The 18,247-nt window shown below is 31.4% G+C and overlaps 1 protein-coding gene across 19 annotated transcripts in view; it reads left to right on the top strand.

Annotated features, from left to right (window-relative positions):
• The window catches only part of RBM26 (RNA binding motif protein 26), an 86,570-nt gene extending 69,179 nt beyond the window's left edge, over positions 1 to 17,391 (top strand). For 14 of the 19 annotated variants that reach the window (XM_082700883.1, XM_082700890.1, XM_082700882.1 and 11 more), the window contains 2 exons: positions 7,261 to 7,374; positions 9,014 to 9,841. In XM_082700883.1, coding sequence (XP_082557009.1) covers positions 7,261 to 7,374; positions 9,014 to 9,103 — 204 coding nt within the window. In that variant the 3' untranslated portion in view covers positions 9,104 to 9,841. Of the gene's footprint in view, positions 1 to 7,260; positions 7,375 to 9,013; positions 10,256 to 14,614 lie in introns of those variants that run through there. The other 5 variants (XM_082700876.1, XM_082700891.1, XM_082700889.1 and 2 more) reach the window with 3 other exon arrangements.
• The last annotated feature ends 856 nt before the right edge of the window (positions 17,392 to 18,247 follow it).

Here is an 18,247-nt window from a genome sequence, read left to right as displayed (position 1 = left end):
GAGATGGATAGTTTTATGGAATAGGAGTTCCTGATCCTAGAGTTTGTTTTTTTAAAATCTACTTTTGGGTAATGTTTCACTTAAAGATCTTTTTTCAGAGTAAAATTTGTTATTGATGAGAGTTTAAAACTTTTATAAACTTGTATGTGTACATGTTATATTAGAAAATAGATCTTTGATCAAGTTTTCTCTCAAAGGTATTATTGAGTATAAGTTGAAAAATAAGCTTCTTTTTGTTAGGTAGCTTGAGTAAGTCTCTTTATGTTCTATTTTCTAGGCAGTAGTCCTAAAACAGTGGTAGTTGTCATTGTATAAATGATTATAAGTTTGTTAAAACTTCTTGTTTATGTGGCTAAGGGAAAAAAACTTTTTACCTTTGAAATAATTTTTGAAAGTTTGGCTCTTGGAAAATTTATTGACATACAGCCTCTTTCTTGGGTATTGCTTTTTCCACCTCAGATATGTATATTTATATGTACATACTATATATATGTGTGTACATATTTATATATAAAATATATTTTTATATGTACATATATATATATATATATAAATACATGTATATTTATACAATGCATATGTTTTCCAAATGAATAGCAATCAATTCGGAAGACTAGGGATTGATGTATATCAAACACTGAATTTTATGGGGGTTAAAGAAGTGACAGAGTAAGTTAGATCCAATTAGAATTATCTTTTCAGAGTAAATACCATTTTAGTTGGAATTACTTAATAGCCTAAAAGGAAGAACTACCATTGCTATGATAAACATTTGAATTAAGTTATAGAAGTTGTTGATCCAAAGCCAAATAAGCCAAAACAGTTCTTGAAATTTTGTGACTTTCTGTTGTAGAATAGAAAATTAAGTTGAAGCTTATCTTCTCCAAACTATATAGGCTAAGGCAGCGGTTTTCCAAACGTTAGATTTGGGCGACCATTGAAGTTTGGGAATTTAAAAAAATTAGTGTGTTTGACATAGAGGCGCCAGTTTTTAATTTTGTTAAGGATGAACACTTACAAAATACAAACAAATTTCATGTACCATCATCATCATTTTGTAAAATAAAGGAAATTTTGACACCAAAAATGTAAGAGGTTATAGACTCAAGGTAAATGATAGGTCTTCCCAGGAAAAGAAAATTACCTACCTTTTTAAATGTTTATTTCCAAATATTTCTTTGTTTTTATTTTCTGAACCGTTGTCCTAGATGAGTGAATGAATGTCTTTGTATTTTCTGTAATCAATAGATGGCATAGTATTTCATAGTGAAAGTACAAAATAAGGTACTTCAGACATTCATATATGACTGAAAAGTGAGAAATTTTCCCCATATAGATGTACCAAATTTAATCAACCATGCTGATGGCCTTTAAATTGTTTTTGTTCTCTTACAGTGCAGCAGTGAATGTTCTTGGAGCATATTTCTCTGTGTACATATGTGAATATGAATATAAGATACATTCTTGATACAATATAGCTGGATGAAATGATATGTGCGCTTAAATTTTTGCTGGATAGTTCTAAGATTGCTTCCTTCATTCCCCCTCATATAGGTTGTACCACATTTCCTTGCCCACCAAGGATGTATGAGAGTGCCTTTTCCCCACACACTTGCCGTAGTGTATACTTTGTGTAGTGGTTTGCTCATATAAAATACATGGGTACATGAGCCACAGAATAGTATCAGTTTTATTTTGGTAAAATAGCAACTCATTTCAGTTTTAATACACTTTTATGATTAAAATTGAACATTTTCATACTTGTTTAAATGCTCTTTATTTCTGTTTCTGTCAACTGTTAATGTCATTTGTTTACTCTCTTGCTGAGTTCTATTATGATTTTTTTCTTTCTGATTTTTTTTCAATTTTTTTCCTAGAAAATTAGCTCATAATTTCTAAACATTTCATTGAAAATTCATGTGACTTTTATTTGGCATAAGGTGTGAAATAGGGAGCCTACTTGATTTTACTGAATAAAAGCTAGTTTCCCAAACTTAGGTGAACTACCCTTAGTGTGTAAAAATTTTCCATGTTTATTGGATCATGTTCGGGATTCATTCTCTTCTGTTGATCAGTTTTCTTTTCATGTGCCTCTTCTGCACTGCTTTAATTAAGCTAAACTTTATATTTTAATAGTTTGTCAGGGTTGTTGTTTGGATTCCCTCTTATTGTACTCACCTATTAACTCATTTTAAACATCTTCCTCATAGATTTTATATGTTTATTTGTTATATAAGCTTACCAGGTTCTAATAAGATAGAATAATTTATGAGATTTAACATCTTTGTGATACAAATATTCCTCTATAACATCATTATATTTCAATCTTTTATTCTCTAACAGCATTTAGAGGTTTTTTTAAATATAGATTTTATTTATATATGTAAAATCGATATAGGTAATACTCATATGCTGCAGATTACATAATATATAACATATAAGTATATAATATAGTAACATATAGTATTTCATGTGAAATATATATAACATTTGTATAATTTTTTACATAAATAAATACATTAGTTTTCCCCCAGTCATTTAACTTCTAGTTATTTTAAATGAGGTCTTCTTTATGTAGAAAAATCATTTGTCTGTTCTTATTAAATATGTAGCTGCCATCTTACCAAATTATCTTGATAGTTTTTTAGTTTTGTTGTCCTTTGTTTTTTAGGTAACCATATCTGTCTTTAATGTTTATAACTTCTTACTTTCTGTTACTTATTGGTACCTTTAGAAAAATATTAAAAATAGGAATAGTAATTGTGTCTCCACTCATGACATTCCATTCATTGTCTTGCTCATGAAATGAATGAAAACTTTTCTAATAATTTTAGTATCATATATGATACTAGCTTTTTAGATTAGGATAGAATACAAATGATTTCTGTTTTTTGGAAGCTGTAGTGATTTTGGGTTTTGATCAGAGAGAGATTTTATCATAATTTTTGTGTATTTATAGAAATATGAGGGTCCCCCCATCTATTTATATTGTTTCCTGAGATTGACTAACCATTTGCTTCTGGTACAGATCCCCATGGTACTGTATTTTTCTCTGATAAATCACTGAAGTCCGAAGTCTTCCTTTTTTTAAAAAATTTTTATTTATTTTTACTTCTAAAAGACTTTATTGAAGTATAGTTGATAGGCATGTTATATTAGTTTCAGTTGTACAGCATAGTGATTTGGCAATTCTCTTACTCATTTCTCACCATGATAGGTGTAGTCACCATCTGTCACCATATAACATTATTACAATATTACTGATTATATTTCCTATATTATACTCTTGATCCATGTGACTTACTTATTTTTTAACCAAAATTTGTACCTTTAATTCTCTGTAGATAATTTTGCCCATTCCCCTATCCATCTCCCCTCTGGCAACCACCAGTCTGTTCTCTGTATTTAAGAGTGTTTGCTTTGTTTTTTATATTCTGCATATAAGTGAAATCATATGGTATTTGTCTTTTTCTGAGTTACTTCACTTAGCATAATAACCCTCCAGATTCATCATGTTGTCGATGATAAGGTTTTATTCTTGTATTTATTTGTAGTTTTAATTTAGTCTTCGGAAGTAAGATTTGTTTGTTGACTGGAGGGTTGTTATTTACATCAGGTATCAATACTACTTGGCTTTATAAAAAGTCACTGAAAAGTTTTCCATCTTTCTTTGTACTGAGTTAATTTTAAGTAGCATTGGAGATGCATTTTCTTAAATGTTAAATAGAGTTTATCTGTGAATATATCAGCTTCTACTGATTTTAGACTCTCGTATCTTTTTAAAACATATTTCTTTTCTGTGCAAAAGATTTGTTTATTTATTGCTTTTTTTAAAAGATTTAATTTATTTGTCAGAAGGGGAGAGGGAGAGTGAGCACAAGCAGTGGGAGAAGTAGGCTCCGTGCTGAGTAAGGAGCCCAGTGGATGCGGGACTTGGTCTCAGGACCCTGGGATCATGACCTGAGCTGAAGGCAGATACTCAACCAACTGAGACACACCCAGGAGTCCCGATATATATATTTTTTCTTTTTTGGCTTTATTTTGGTACTTTGGTGTTTTGTTTTGTTTTTAAAGATTTTTTAAAAAATTCATTTATTTGACAGACAGAGATCACAAGTAGGCAGAGAGGCAGGCAGAGAGAGAGGAAGGGAAGCAGGCTTCCTGCTGAAGCAGAGAGCCTGATATGGGGCTTGATCCCAGGACCCCAGAATCATGACCTGAGGTGAAGGCAGAGGCACTAACCCACTGAGCCACCCAGGCACCCCTACGTTGGTGGTTTTTCATTGAAATTATCAACTATTTTCATTAAGATGAGCAAATTTAATTTTATCTTCTTCTGGAGTTATTTTCCCCACTTCTCCTTATTTTGTTTATTTTTACAGTTAGCCCCACTTCCACCTTTATAATCACTACCACCTTGCTCAAATAAGCATCCTGTAGAATACATTTAAACATAATGTTTTTGTTAACATTTTATAAGTAGTTAGTTACAAAGTTCATTTTTAAATGTACATTTTAATAAAATGGTTGCAGAACTCTTGAAGTGACTGCCACAGTATTGAAAAGCATTGACCTAGTTGATATTATACTATTAAGCAATAGTAAGACAGTGTGATACTGGACTTGGGCAAAATATTCCAGAGAGCATAAGGATAAAATAATGTCAGAATAACTAAGAATATTCTGAAAAAGATGAAGAGTGATACCAAATTCATTGTGAAATAATTAATATAGTAATGGTATGGATAGACAGACAATAAAATAGTCCAGAAAAAGACCTGAATGTATGAAAGAATTATAGAGGATTAAGGTATTTTATTTAAATCAGGAAATTTAAATTTACTGAGTAATCTGAAAATAATGTTACGACATTTGACTATTAGGAAAACATTTTACATTATGCCTTTATTTTTGGTATCAAAATAAAGCTGCATAAAAGTTTTTTCTTTTTTCTGTACATATGACTAGTAAAAAGCTGGGAATTCCTAAAAGTAATTTTAGTGTGGAGGGGGCTTTTTAAAGGACTGGCACAATCTGGAAGCCATAAAGGTAAACACTGATAAATTACAGTACATGAAAATTTAAACTTATTTAAATTTATGACAAAAAGATCAGTAGCAGCCCTTTTCCCTTTAGTAAAACATCCATTGTAATTGTAAAATCAAGGTCTAGTTGAGAAAAGAATATTCTGCCAAACAAATAGGACAAAGTTCCATTCAAGAAATTAGTTTAAATATGGTGTAGGTGTGTGTGTATGTAAGTGGCCATTCAAAAAAAGTGAAAAATCTATTGGTATGGCTATGGAAAGGGTCTGTGACATAATTGAATTAATAATTTAAGAAAGAGGTGTAAGACCAGTAAAGTATGTTCCCGTGTACATATTCTATATATCTATATACATGAACACTCTTCATAAGTGCATAGGACTTTTTTTAGTGGGTTACAGGACTTTTTTCCAAACTCTTCATAGAATAGTGGTTATCTCTTCAGGATAGGACAGTCATGGATTATGATACTTTATATTATGTAACCAGAAATTTTGGAATGTTTAAAAAAATAAAATGGGTAGATTATATAATGAATTTTTTAAACATTAAAGATTTTATGTTGCAAATGACTTAAAATAAATTTGTATATTTAAAAAGGAAGAACTCAGTTATCTCAGATTTATATAGCCAAATCAAAAATTTCTAATGGCGAGGGGCGCCTGGGTGGCTCAGTGGGTTAAAGCCTCTGCTTTGGGCTCAGGTCATGATCCCAGGGTCCTGGGATCGAGCCCCGCATCAGGCTCTCTGCTCCGCGAGAAGCCTGCTTCCTTCTCTCTCTGTCTGCCTCTCTGCTTACCTGTGATTTCTCTGTGTCAAATAAATAAATAAAATCTTTAAAAAAAAAAATTTCTAATGGCGAATGTTGATAAAATGTTAATATACCTAGCTTTGAAATCATCCTATAAAATGTTAAAAACTTTAGAGGGTTGTAGACTCACCTTATAAATTTGAAAAGATATGTGCTAAATACAGAGATTTACAGTATTGGGTCATCAGAACTGTTAAGAACTTAAGAACTTAGAGAAAATTTTTGGCCCTTTTTAACTGGATGAAAAGATGAGCTTTATGAGTAGACATTTTGCATGACACTATTGGAATTTCTTATAGTAATGTATTTTTATGTAATAGTTTTAGCTTTAAAAAATTACAAGTCATTTCTAAACTTAAATATCATATATAAGTACTTAAAAATTTTTTTAGTTATATGACATTGTGGTGAGGCCATGGACTAAAAACTCCTGAGCTGCATTTTGTAATAGGTATGAAATCTCTTAAATTTATAATAGATTTACATGTGCAGATTTAAAATTTATACCTGGAGACTTAAATATCACACAACTCATGATTAGGTGTTGTTGAACATGTAATTGTTTCTGGATTTCACATTATACTATGAAGTTGTGCTATAAATCATGACTATGAGTTATTCTGGTATGTTGCTAACATTCATTTATATTCCTTCATGTTATTTTAATTTGAATGCACGATTTCCTAATCACTTAATTTAGCAAATACTAAGTTTGACTTTTACCTTACATAGTTCTGAAAGCTTTGTAGGAAGTACTTTAGTTTCAGTAGAAACATTCAGGGTTTTTTTTTCTTCATGGAGATACTTAGGTTTCGTAAGAGTGATACATGTTGAGCATCATATATTTAAAGATAATGTGATACCTTATTGATGTAATTTTAAAATAATGTGGTATTTACGCATGCAGAAGTATTCTTAGATCTGTTAAAGGTTTCTAGTTTGTAGTTACTACATATGTCATTCTTAAATTAACAAGAATTAAAATACAATAAAGTACATTTAGCCTGTGGATCCTAATTTAGACTTCAGTTCAGAACCTACAGCCAGAATCTTGAAATGTCTTGAGATTGTTGCCTTTAATAGCCATTATCATTGTATTGTAAACATGTAGACATAGTAATAGTCACATACTGGCCATTTGTAGAATAGCTCTGCTCAATCATGAGAAAGTGTTCTCATTTTCTTTTTAAACTTATTTCCAAACACAAAGCTGATTTTAGAAGTAAATAACCATAAAAAGTAAGTTATAAATTATAATAATAAATAGTAAATAGAGAAATAACCACAAAGTAAATGGATAGGTATCTTCACTTTTGTTTTACTAATTTAAATATTAGATACTATAACATTTCATTGTTTAGAAATTATTAATATTCTGCATTCTAATGTTCTTAATTATTTTAGGCTGCAGTTCATGGAGCTCGTTTCAAAGGGCAGGATCTAAAACTGGCATGGAATAAACCAATAACTAATATTTCAGCTGTTGAAACAGAAGAAGTTGAACCTGATGAAGAGGAAGTATGTTTTTTTTTTTTTTAATTTGTGTTGGATCTTAAATGTTCACATTTTTATATGAAATATTTTATGGCTGTGATTTTAACATAAAACCTTTATTCCTGAGCCATATTCCAGGCAGGGGATGTCAGATAAATGCAGACCAACTTTAAATTTTCTGGATTAATGAGAACTATGGATTACTAATCCAAAAAAAGAAAGAAAGAAAATCATATATATACTCAGTTTTCATTTACTCATAGAAAACAATAATTATTCTTTAGATTTTTATCCACAGGATATCTTGTAATATTTTAAGTTTTAGAGTATATCTCCTACTTATTTGCTTTATTAACATTTCAGGTTTCCTTTAATTTATACCTTTTTAGTTCATTAGCGTGAATGCCTTCTATATGGTAGATACTGTGATAGGCACAAAAATGAATAAGACACGGTCCCTATCATCAAGGAGCTTTAATCGGGAAAGGGGGGTGGTGACAGACACATAAGAAACTAATTATAATGAAAGGCAGAGTGATATGCTCAATAAGAGATCTGAACAATACGCTGTGGGAACCCTGGGGAAGGAGTGGTTATTTCTGACCAAAAGAGTCTTGAAGAAGGTGGTGACAGTGGAGCTGAACCCTAAGTGATAAAAAAAGCTTTCCATAACCAAGAGCTGGGACTGGGAATAGAGTTGAGAGAGGCATTGTAGGTGTGAAAGGGGACTAGGTGTTGAACAGTCCATTTTTCTTGGGAACAACAATTAGTATGCTGGCTGAAAGGTGTGAACATAAAGAACAATGCAGTGGGAGGGCCCTTTGCAATCATAAACATAAACACAGCTCTGTTTGTTTGATCATGAAATAAGCTGTAGGAAAAAGTTGAGGTTAATAAAGGTAAGGTGGGGAAATAATGATTCCATGTTTTGCCTTTGTTAGATTTTCTTAATGGCACTTCATTTTGTTTGAAGAGCATTTGAGGCTGTTATACATATCCATAGTCAAATGCAAGAATAAAATGTGTATTTTGAAACTCATATACATGATTTGTCATTTTATATTTTAGATTATACCTTTGTCCTTCCATGAGTTTGAATTGAATGGGGAGAAAAGCAGGAGAGCTCCTGGTATTAGGTATTTTGAAAAGTTTGAAAAGCAGTCTGAGAAGCTTTTATGAAGGGAATGGGGAAAAGCAAGGAATGCTATAAAAGAAATGTTTGTTTCATATAGCAGAAAAAAATATAAATCTATAAATCTTGATAGATGTTTCTACAAGTTATTGGTTGATTTAGTGTCCAGGGTTAGACAGGGTAAGTCAGAGAACACTTATTGATGTTTTCTTTTTTTAAAAACTAAAGGTATTGAGCACTGTTTTGTAGGTGTAGAAGATGGCATAATTTGATCAAGTTGAGGCAGGAGAAATGGCATGTAAAAGGCTTACTTGGATATTATTTTAGTATCTGTGCAATATAAACCATAGACTAGATATTGTAGAGAAACCATTGAGTGGATAAAGGTTGCTTTTCTTTGTTCTTGAATATTGTAGCTATAGAAATACCGTTTGTATTCGCCTCTTTTGAGAGAAATCAGTATTTAAAAGTGTCACCTTTTTTCTTTTCTTTTTTTTTTGGGTAAATTCCTAAATGCATTTTAACCTAAAGTTTCAGGAAGAGTCTTTGGTGGATGACTCATTACTTCAAGATGATGATGAAGAAGAAGAGGACAATGAATCTCGTTCTTGGAGAAGATGATTTGACTGATCATTGATCTGCATATGCTAGAACTCTACCTGTGTTTCATTAGTATTATCTAATGTACTTTTACATATTTGTAAAAACAATTTTTTTGGTAAAATGTGATGAAGATGGATTTCACAAATAGAAGAGAAGCAAACTACCTTCTGATCCTGTATTTTGAAAGATTGATGTTTGCATTTTATTTCAGTAAACAATTGCTAAAGACATCACACTAGAAACATATGCAATGTTTTTATTACATACTTCTACTGAACATTACGGAATTCTTTGGGTTCTTTGTAATTTAATGAATAGGTCTAAAACCTTACGACCAATACTTGTTATAACTTAGAGGATTTTGTTTTACTCCAAATAAGGAATGAATTTGCATTTAAAATCTTAATGAATGTTTTCAAAAATGAATAGATAACATAGTACTCTAACTAAAGTCTCCAAGTTATGTATTCATAATATTACATAGTAGTATGCTTAGGCTTTACTATGTATTAGCCTTTTGTTGGACTTGTGTATGTATTTTACCATATGGGTTTTAATGATAACGGTGTATGACTGCTTTGCATATGAGTCCTTATGCATTCAGATGTTAAAAATAAAGTGGAATGGTCTCTTGAAAAGAAAAGAAAAGAAAAAAAAAAGCAATGACAAAAAAACCCCACAAAGACCAAGACAATGTTCCTTGATTTAAAAAAAAAAAAAAAAAAAAAAAAAGAAAAGAAAAAAAATTAAAATAAATAGACCATTCCAGATGGTGATCTACCCTTCCCCCCAATTATCACAAAAGGAGCTATAATCACTAATTTATTAATAATGGTTACTGGTACCTTTACAATAATGTACAATCCAATGTAAAAAATTTATACCACTTTAGTTTGGTTTGATCCTATAAATTTTCAACAGATGTCTTAAAATTTAAAAGCAGGCTGATTAGTTTGGAACCAGACTTCAAGTAGAGCTAACATTTGGTGAATAAGAAAACATCACATTACATTTTGGATGTATGAAAGAAAACTTGACCATTTGAAGATGTATGAATAAAGAAATGTACTATAGATACTACTTTAGGAAAACACTGTTTGGTAAGTGTTCCAGTCTGATATTTTAAGTGTGCATTTCCTATTCTTGTATAAAAATCTTTGACATTTGCAACAGTATTGTGATTTTTAAGTGGATTTCTCTGGCAAATGAACATGATCGTTGAAAGTTGATACAGCAGTTTCAGGAAATAAATGCATTCTTTGTAGAATGAGGGGGTGGGAGATTACATATTTACCTTTCAAAATTTATCATTTCATTTGCAAGTGTTTCTTCCCCTCCTGAGATTATAGTGATTATATTCAGTGTCACATTAAAAAAAATCACATTCTTCCCATACTGGGGTCCTCACAGTCACAAACCGTAATTCCAACACCATAATCCGCTGTCAGTGGGATAACTAATGGATGCTGTTCCTCTTTTATTTTTTTCCTCCCACACTTAGGGTTAAAGTTGTATATATGTTCTTGATGGTAATACTATTTCATAGGAATGTTTTGGCTTATATTTGGTACATGTCTTAATATTTAAAATTTCAAAATCGATTTCTTTTGTCAAAATAGTGACTTTACTCAAAAACTTCTTTACTTAGATCTGTGATATATTTTTATGTAGTCTCTTGTATGTTGACTATGTGCTATTCTGATTCATTAGGTAAGTTTGTTTTCTTTTCTTTTTAGTAGTCGTGAAAGGTGCCAAATTGGCAGAGGCTCACGTTTCTTCTCTTTACACCAAACAGGTATTATAAAGAAAGAAAATCTTTCAAAGCCAGTTAAATCTCCATGCTGATTTTTGGCTTTATAATTTGACTAGTAAATTTTAGCCTGATTTTTAGAAATTATTATAAAATTCCCTTATAATGTAACTGAAATTACCTACTTATTTAAATCCATAAATAGCTTATCAGTTTCCCTAGTCTTAAATTTTCTCGTAACCCAAAATTAAAATGTTTTAAGCCATGTTGCTTTGAATGAATCAGAAAACAAGTGTGTTTCAGTTTCGTTCCAAAGAATGCAGAGTAAATATTACATTCATTAGGTTCAGAGTTACATTTTCATTATCATTAAGATGATTTTAACTATAAATATTAGTACTTAATTGCTACTGGATTTTTGAAATTAATGAATATGCTTATAAATACTGTGCATGTACTTTCAAATGTTCTGATTTTAAACTCAAGGTATCCCTTTGAAGTAGTTGCTAATTCCCATTTTACAGATAAGGAAACTTAGGCTAATAGAGATGGAGTGACTTCCGAAAGTCACAGCTAGTGAATGAAAGGACTAGATTTGAATGCAGGTGTTCTGATTTGGGTGCCAATTTTTTGTTTTTTTTTTAAACTCTACATTGCTACTCCTTCCTAAATATTGATTGAGCATGAGATTGTGTTTGCAGTAAATACGGTAGTTCTTGCACAAAATTGGTAGACGACTTGGTCATTAGCCAGTTCATACCTTTACCCTCCCTTCTAATGCAGCACTTTGTTCATATCTCTGTTATAGTACTTATGTTGTAATATAATTTATCTGGTTTATATGTCTGTCTTCCCCACTAAATTACAAGCTCCTCTAGGAAGGGGACCATGTCTTATTCATCTTTTTATCTCTAGTGATTATCACAAAGCCTGGCTTATAATGGGCACTCAGATGTTTGTTGGGTGAATTAATGAATGAATGCATATTTAGATCTCCAATAATGGAGTGACAATTACCTCCCTTGTTAATTCTTATCAATTTTTCAAATCTCTCCTGAAGGTCTTCTCAGTTATTGAGACCATTTTGCTAAACAGTTGAACAGTTACGTATTGCAACAGTGGGGTTAAAAATACTGATGGAGGAATATACATATAGTCTTAATGGAATTTCTACAACAGTTAAGACTTTAATAATTTGGAGTATTAAATGTTGTAGTCCGTTTCAGGAGTAAGCTAGCCTTTGGTTTCTGTCTGTGTGTGAGAATAGAAATGCCAATCTAGTCCATCCCACTAACTTTTTTATATCCAAAGATGACCTAGCATGGAGGTACCAGATAAGAGTTAAGCGATTTAACTTTTGGTCCCAGCTCTGCAACTGACTCTTTGGCCTTAGACAAATCTCTCAACTTATCCAGGGGTGTTTCCTTGTCTGTAAAATGAAAGGGCTTGGACTAGATGATCTTAAGGTCCCTTTCACACTGTAATTTCCTTGGTAGTATATTTAATATAAAACACTTTAATGTATCTGTGCCAGTTCCCCCTACCTGTTGATGGTATTGTTGTTTCTGTCATCAATGGAAACAACTTAGATTTGGTTATGATAGTCTGAATAAATGTGTCTCAGTACAGTTTTGTATATAGTGTTCCCAAATGCTTGCTTTTGCTGGCACAAAATTAATTTAACTTCTAAAGTATAGCTCAGCTTCCCTATTCACTAAACTTGGTAGACGTCTGCTTACAACTTTCCTTTTGCTTCTAAACTCAAAGTCTAAAACTCTTTCTGTTAATGATATGCTACCTAAAACTTGAAACATATATTTAATTCTACAATTCTCCCAACAAGTTCTTTGCTTTAGTACAGATCTGGGCTGAGTTTGAAGTGAAAAAAAGATTCAGAACAGTGTAGGTAGCTGCTTCTTAACCAAAAAAAAAAAAAAAAAAAAAAAAAGAGAGAGAGAAATTCTGTATTACTGGTTAAAAGATTGATTAGGATTACCTCAAGGGATGGTTGTCATTTTATATATTTCACTCAATATTTTATGTCTTAAGCAGTGTTGTTTAAATGTTATTGAATAATTGTGAGATTTTAAAAAATTAATTTTAGTATTTAATTGATGCCCAACTATTTAATGAAATCATGTTGCAGGAATGGAAGAGTATTCCATAGCTCTTGTTTTATTGTAATACAGTTAAGTGTATCAACCAATAGTTTACCATAAAAACAAAACTTCAGTGGTTTAGGCTGATTACCTGCAGAAAAGTATGGCTGAGCTTAATTGTAGGAAATTTCCTGTGACTAGAACTGTTTTATGGGGACTGTATTTCCAATCTTCAACTTGGGACACTAATCATTGGCTCTAAGGGTTACATAAGAAAGCAAAACATTTGCTTGTTTGGTATGTTGAAATATCAATGTTATTTTAGAGTGTTATACAAACTTTACCGATCTATATTATCTTTTTTTCTTCCCCTTACACATAAAGTGAACCAATTGTAGAAAATTAGTTTTAGTCATCCTAGAATTTGTAGAAATATTTACAAGCTTTTTTTTCTTACCTTACACAAAAATCTTTTAATCTTTTAAAACAAAAATATCCTGCGTGGAATTCTAGTTAATTAGTTCACTTTTTGGTCTTTTCTCTCAGGGCTTTTATTCTTCTAAAGCCCTATAAAAAAAAAACAAAAATTTAGGATTAAGTCATCAATGAATGATGTTTGTAAGGCAGAGAGAAAATTTCATTTTCCCAGATCTCAGGAACTACCCTTTTCTTGTTAACTTCTTGAACTGGCTAGTTGCTCTCAGGTATGTATACAGGCTTTTAGAGGAGAGTAGCATTTTTTGTTGTTGTTGTTATTTTCTGTCTCTCTCTCTCTCTGATCATTATATACTTATCAGATGACAAGAGATTATCTTCCAAATTAGCTACCTAAAAGTTCTGAGAAAAAAAGAAATCTTGGTGAAATGACTGCCATTCTCACTATTTTCTAATGAAAACATCATACTTGGTTAGTAGAAAAATTCTGAGTTTGGTAAATAACTTTTGCAGTTTATCAGTAATATGTATTCATTACATAGTGTATTAAAAGCACTTATTTGTTTTACTTTTTTTGGTATCAATTTATTATTGTTCCTGATTCCTCCCTCCCTCTTACTTGATTTCATCCATCCAGTAACTTCCCATCATCCAGTTAGTCTCCCCTTTGTATATGAAGCACTGTCTCATTCTGATGTGTTCCTTTTTATTTTTGGTTGTTTAATCATTGTGCTCAGTATAGAATTTTATGTCCTGTAGTGTAATTAAAGAATGAAATGGTTATCATACAGAGTTTAAGGAAATTAGATATACCTCACAATTACTTTGAAATCATTGGGAAATTTAAGAAAATTGTTCTTGCTTTTATTTTTATGTACTCTATCTTGGAATTTGTTTGTGATTTCTTAAAGTTACTTTGCCTACCCACACTTCTTTAACATTTGACTATCTTGTCAGTTACTGCACTTCCTGAGCAGAAGTTATAGATCATGGCTGTGTTGTAGCGCTGTGATCTTTGGCTTAATGTTTTAAGGAGGAAGCATGATGCAGAGAGGTTTTGTTAAAATCATTTAACCCAAAGCTGATTTTTTGTGCAATTTGTCTGCAACTTTGATTTGGATTCCTTTCTCCAATAGATTTTTTCTTAATGTTTAGAAAAGTTGGAGATCAATTTATGGTGTGATTCAGTTTTTAGATTTATTTACAATTTTCAAAGTGTTTTTTAATAGTCTTCTCTTTTTCCAGCAGAGAGAGATCATCATTGCCTGAATTTAGCTTTGTGACTACAACAGCAAGACCTGTTCCTGTCTGGAGACGACTGTTATAATATCATCCTATCATTTAATGTTTGCTCTTTATCAATTTGAATAGATGTTTACATGTACTATAATTCGCATTTTGTCTTTTCACAGTTCTCTAATTGCTACACCTGAGTCCAGAAGTATGTCTGAGTGTGTGCTTTGTCTGACCTTGCTCTTAAACGTCTTCTCCCCTTACTTTATAGCCATTTAGTTTTTAAACACTAAGAAGGAAAAAGACCTCTTGGCTTCCTAATACGAGATAAGTTCAGTCTCAGCCAAGTTGAAAATTGTGTCTAGGAAATCTATAAAGCCATGATATTGTGTTCATTAGCATGAACAATTTAGAATGAAGAAAATGATTAAACAGTTAAGCATCAGTCTGTTTTTAATTTTTCTGGGTTTTAGGATACATTTCTGGGGTTAGGATAGTCACTTAAATAATTTTGAACAGATGCTAAAATACTTTTTTATACACTGTAATAACTTGCCTATTTCTTCTAAATATACTTAACTGAAATTGTTGCCAAGGCCACTTATCCAAATAATTTTTTTAAAAAGTTTCTTAGCTCTTCAAAGCCAACAAGGAGAACAATTTTCTTTTCAAGTCATACAGGATGATCTGTGGATTATAAATATTGAGAAATATCTATTAAATGTCTAATTTACACAGTTTTTCCATATTTTCCTCACTTGCAATCAAGACATCAAAGACAATCTTAAAAGCAAGGGGAAATTGTGTTGTATGTCTAACGTTGTTTAAAAGGTGTATGTTCATAATATTTATTTATAAGCAATATGGGTTAGAATTATTTATAAAGAGTGTGATTAAATCTGATCCTAAATATTCACCCCAAATACCTTTTTTATAATGAGCATCATATGAAGCTTTCAGAAAATTAATTTGAGTATTCCTTCATAGATTCTCATGAGGCATTTGAGAAGTTGGAAAGTTACACTTTATTAGAAAAGCCCAATTATACTTGATTCTATTCATCCTTGTTTTTTTAGTTTCTTTAAGCCATGCTCATATTTTCACTTTTTTTGTGTGCAGTTGACTGTTCTGCAAACACTTTTTTCTTGAGTGTGCAGTGCATTTGTCTTCATGAAAAATAAAAAGAATGAACACATCAATCATAATGTAAATTATTTTGATCCACATTAGTTGATAATTGCTTTGGTAATATTAGGTTTGTGTTTAAAGGCAAAGTACATATATTTCGGAAGGTCTTCTAATATAATTATGACCTAGTAGCATACAGGACATTTTTAAAATTAGACTTTTGTTTTAGTTCATATTCGCAAACTAGCATATAGCCACAAGGAGTTCAAAGATACTTTCCCTCGTTAGTTCAGTATTTTTTCTTTTCAAGGAAAGAAAATTCTCTTCCCTGATGGTAGTAACTTACTTGCTAGGTTAGAAACCCAAAGAACATAGACTGAAGAGAGACCGTACTTGTTAACAGTTTTGATTGGTTCTTGGATGCGGACTACATACCAGCACCCTCAAATTACTTTGTCATCTTTCTTTTTCTTTCCCTTGCTTTTAAATTAAAAAACAAAATAAAGCAAAGCAAAATTAAACATGCCATTGGGAATCAGAAGTCGAGATGATTTGACTCTCAGCAAGATCATTGTACTTTTTGAAAATTTCTATGAGAGCCAATAGGTCAGTTACATATTTAAATTCCTATGTGTTTATTAATTAAAGATAAGGATTTTCATTATTTTGTTTTCCTGAATAGAATTCTCATGGAGCTATGTGTAGATAACTGTACAGAATCACTTTTGTGTAATTGAATGAAGTGGTTTACCTCTGCATGATTGCATTATGGAAGCCTTTTATATATCTTTATATTTTTCAATATACTTAGATTTTACACTATTAGCAGCTCTAGTCATGCTATATTTGTTTTTTTTAAATAGAGTTTATAAATATTTATGCTCAAAATACAGATCAACTGAATATTTTTGGTCTTGTTTACAAGATAAATAATACTTTAAAGTGATGCAGCCCCTCAAGTGTCTTAGGAAAAAGTTATTGGTGCTAAAAAACCTTTCAATATCATTTTTGAACCTGTTATCTAGACTTCGCTAGGCTTTAATGTATGATCACTTGTGACTTACTCTAATCTAGCAGCATAAAGTGGTCTGCGGTAAGTCAGGTAAAGAGCCCAACCTGTTAGAATTTAAAAATATGATACAGAATTACAGTACACTTATTTGTGCCCAGCTTCCAAAAAAGAAAGTAGTTTCTTCAGTTTGTCATTAGCTCTTTTGATAAGAGGAATTTGAATTTGGCTAGAATTTAAAAAAAAAAAGATACATTCAGCATGGCTCAGTTATTCCAAATTTCAAGTGGAAAACTTCTAGTCCTAAAGATATGCTGTAATCCTACTCTGCTTCAAATTCCCATCTGTCTTTAACTGAACAGGAGGCGGCAGGGTAATTCTTACATAATAATAGAACATTTGATGAGTTGTAAAGGGATGTATTATTTACGTTCTACAAGTGTTGCGTTGATGTGTAGATTGTTTTCTACATCTAGAAGACTTCATTCCAGCACCTTAGTGAATGTTCTTAAGATACAGTTTTTAAGTATCAACAAAGCATTCATAGATGTTTACTTTTGATTCTCAGAATCCTGAATCTGTTTTGGATGTGATATTACTTCAGAACATGTTATCTGGCACAAGATTTCCTTTAATAAATGGTTTAGTTCTACTCAATTTCTGTGGATTGTTGAACCTAAAAACACCAAAGGAGTCTTTTCTTGTCTGGAGACTGGATTGTTCCAGTTTTTAATACCTGTGCCCATAAGTATCCCATTTCACGAATGTGTGTTGGCATGGGGAAAAAGTTCCCTGCTCTTTGAGTGGAGCGAAAGTAATTGGTTAAGCTGTAGCAGCTTTTTTTTGGTTTATTTTTCAAAGTGATAATAAAACTTGAAAAAGGTAAAACTTGAACTAGAAAACTACTCTTGTATGCTTAGAATGTTTATAGTATTACATGTTTATGTGGGGTTGTCAACATTTTTATTATTTATAGTTGAATTATGTTGTTTTGTTTGTTGAATATCCATAATGTTTATTATTTTTATATTTTGAAAAATTTTTAAATAAAATAGTCTTACTAAAAACAGTTGTTAACTTTTTAAAATTGTCCTGCATCTTGCATTAGTTATATTAATATGGAATAGAAAGAAGAATTTGCAACCCTCAGGTATTTCACAGTTGAGAATTTTGAAAATATTTATATATGTGTGTGTGTACATATATACACACACACACTCACACACACATATATATACACATATACGTACAAGTGGCTCCACTTTGCCTCTTCTCCTCTACCCTCCATTCCCACTTTAAATTGTTCTAAGTCACCTTTGGTACCAATTTGTTACTGGCCTAGTGACTCCTTTTCTAACACACATACAGATCCTCCATACCCTTCTCCTTAATACCTGCCTCTCTACTGCTAGAATTTGTCTCTTCATTCTATTCGGGGGCCAGAAAGTTTTCCCTTATCATGAGTAATAAACATAACTACTGTGTGTCAAAGAAAGACTGACATATAT

Source organism: Mustela nivalis (genome assembly GCF_964662115.1).
Source record: "Mustela nivalis genome assembly, chromosome: 15".
In the NCBI taxonomy this organism is placed as follows: domain Eukaryota; kingdom Metazoa; phylum Chordata; class Mammalia; order Carnivora; family Mustelidae; genus Mustela; species Mustela nivalis.
Note: the sequence above shows the minus strand (reverse complement) of the source record. Positions and strands in the feature narration are given on the sequence as shown.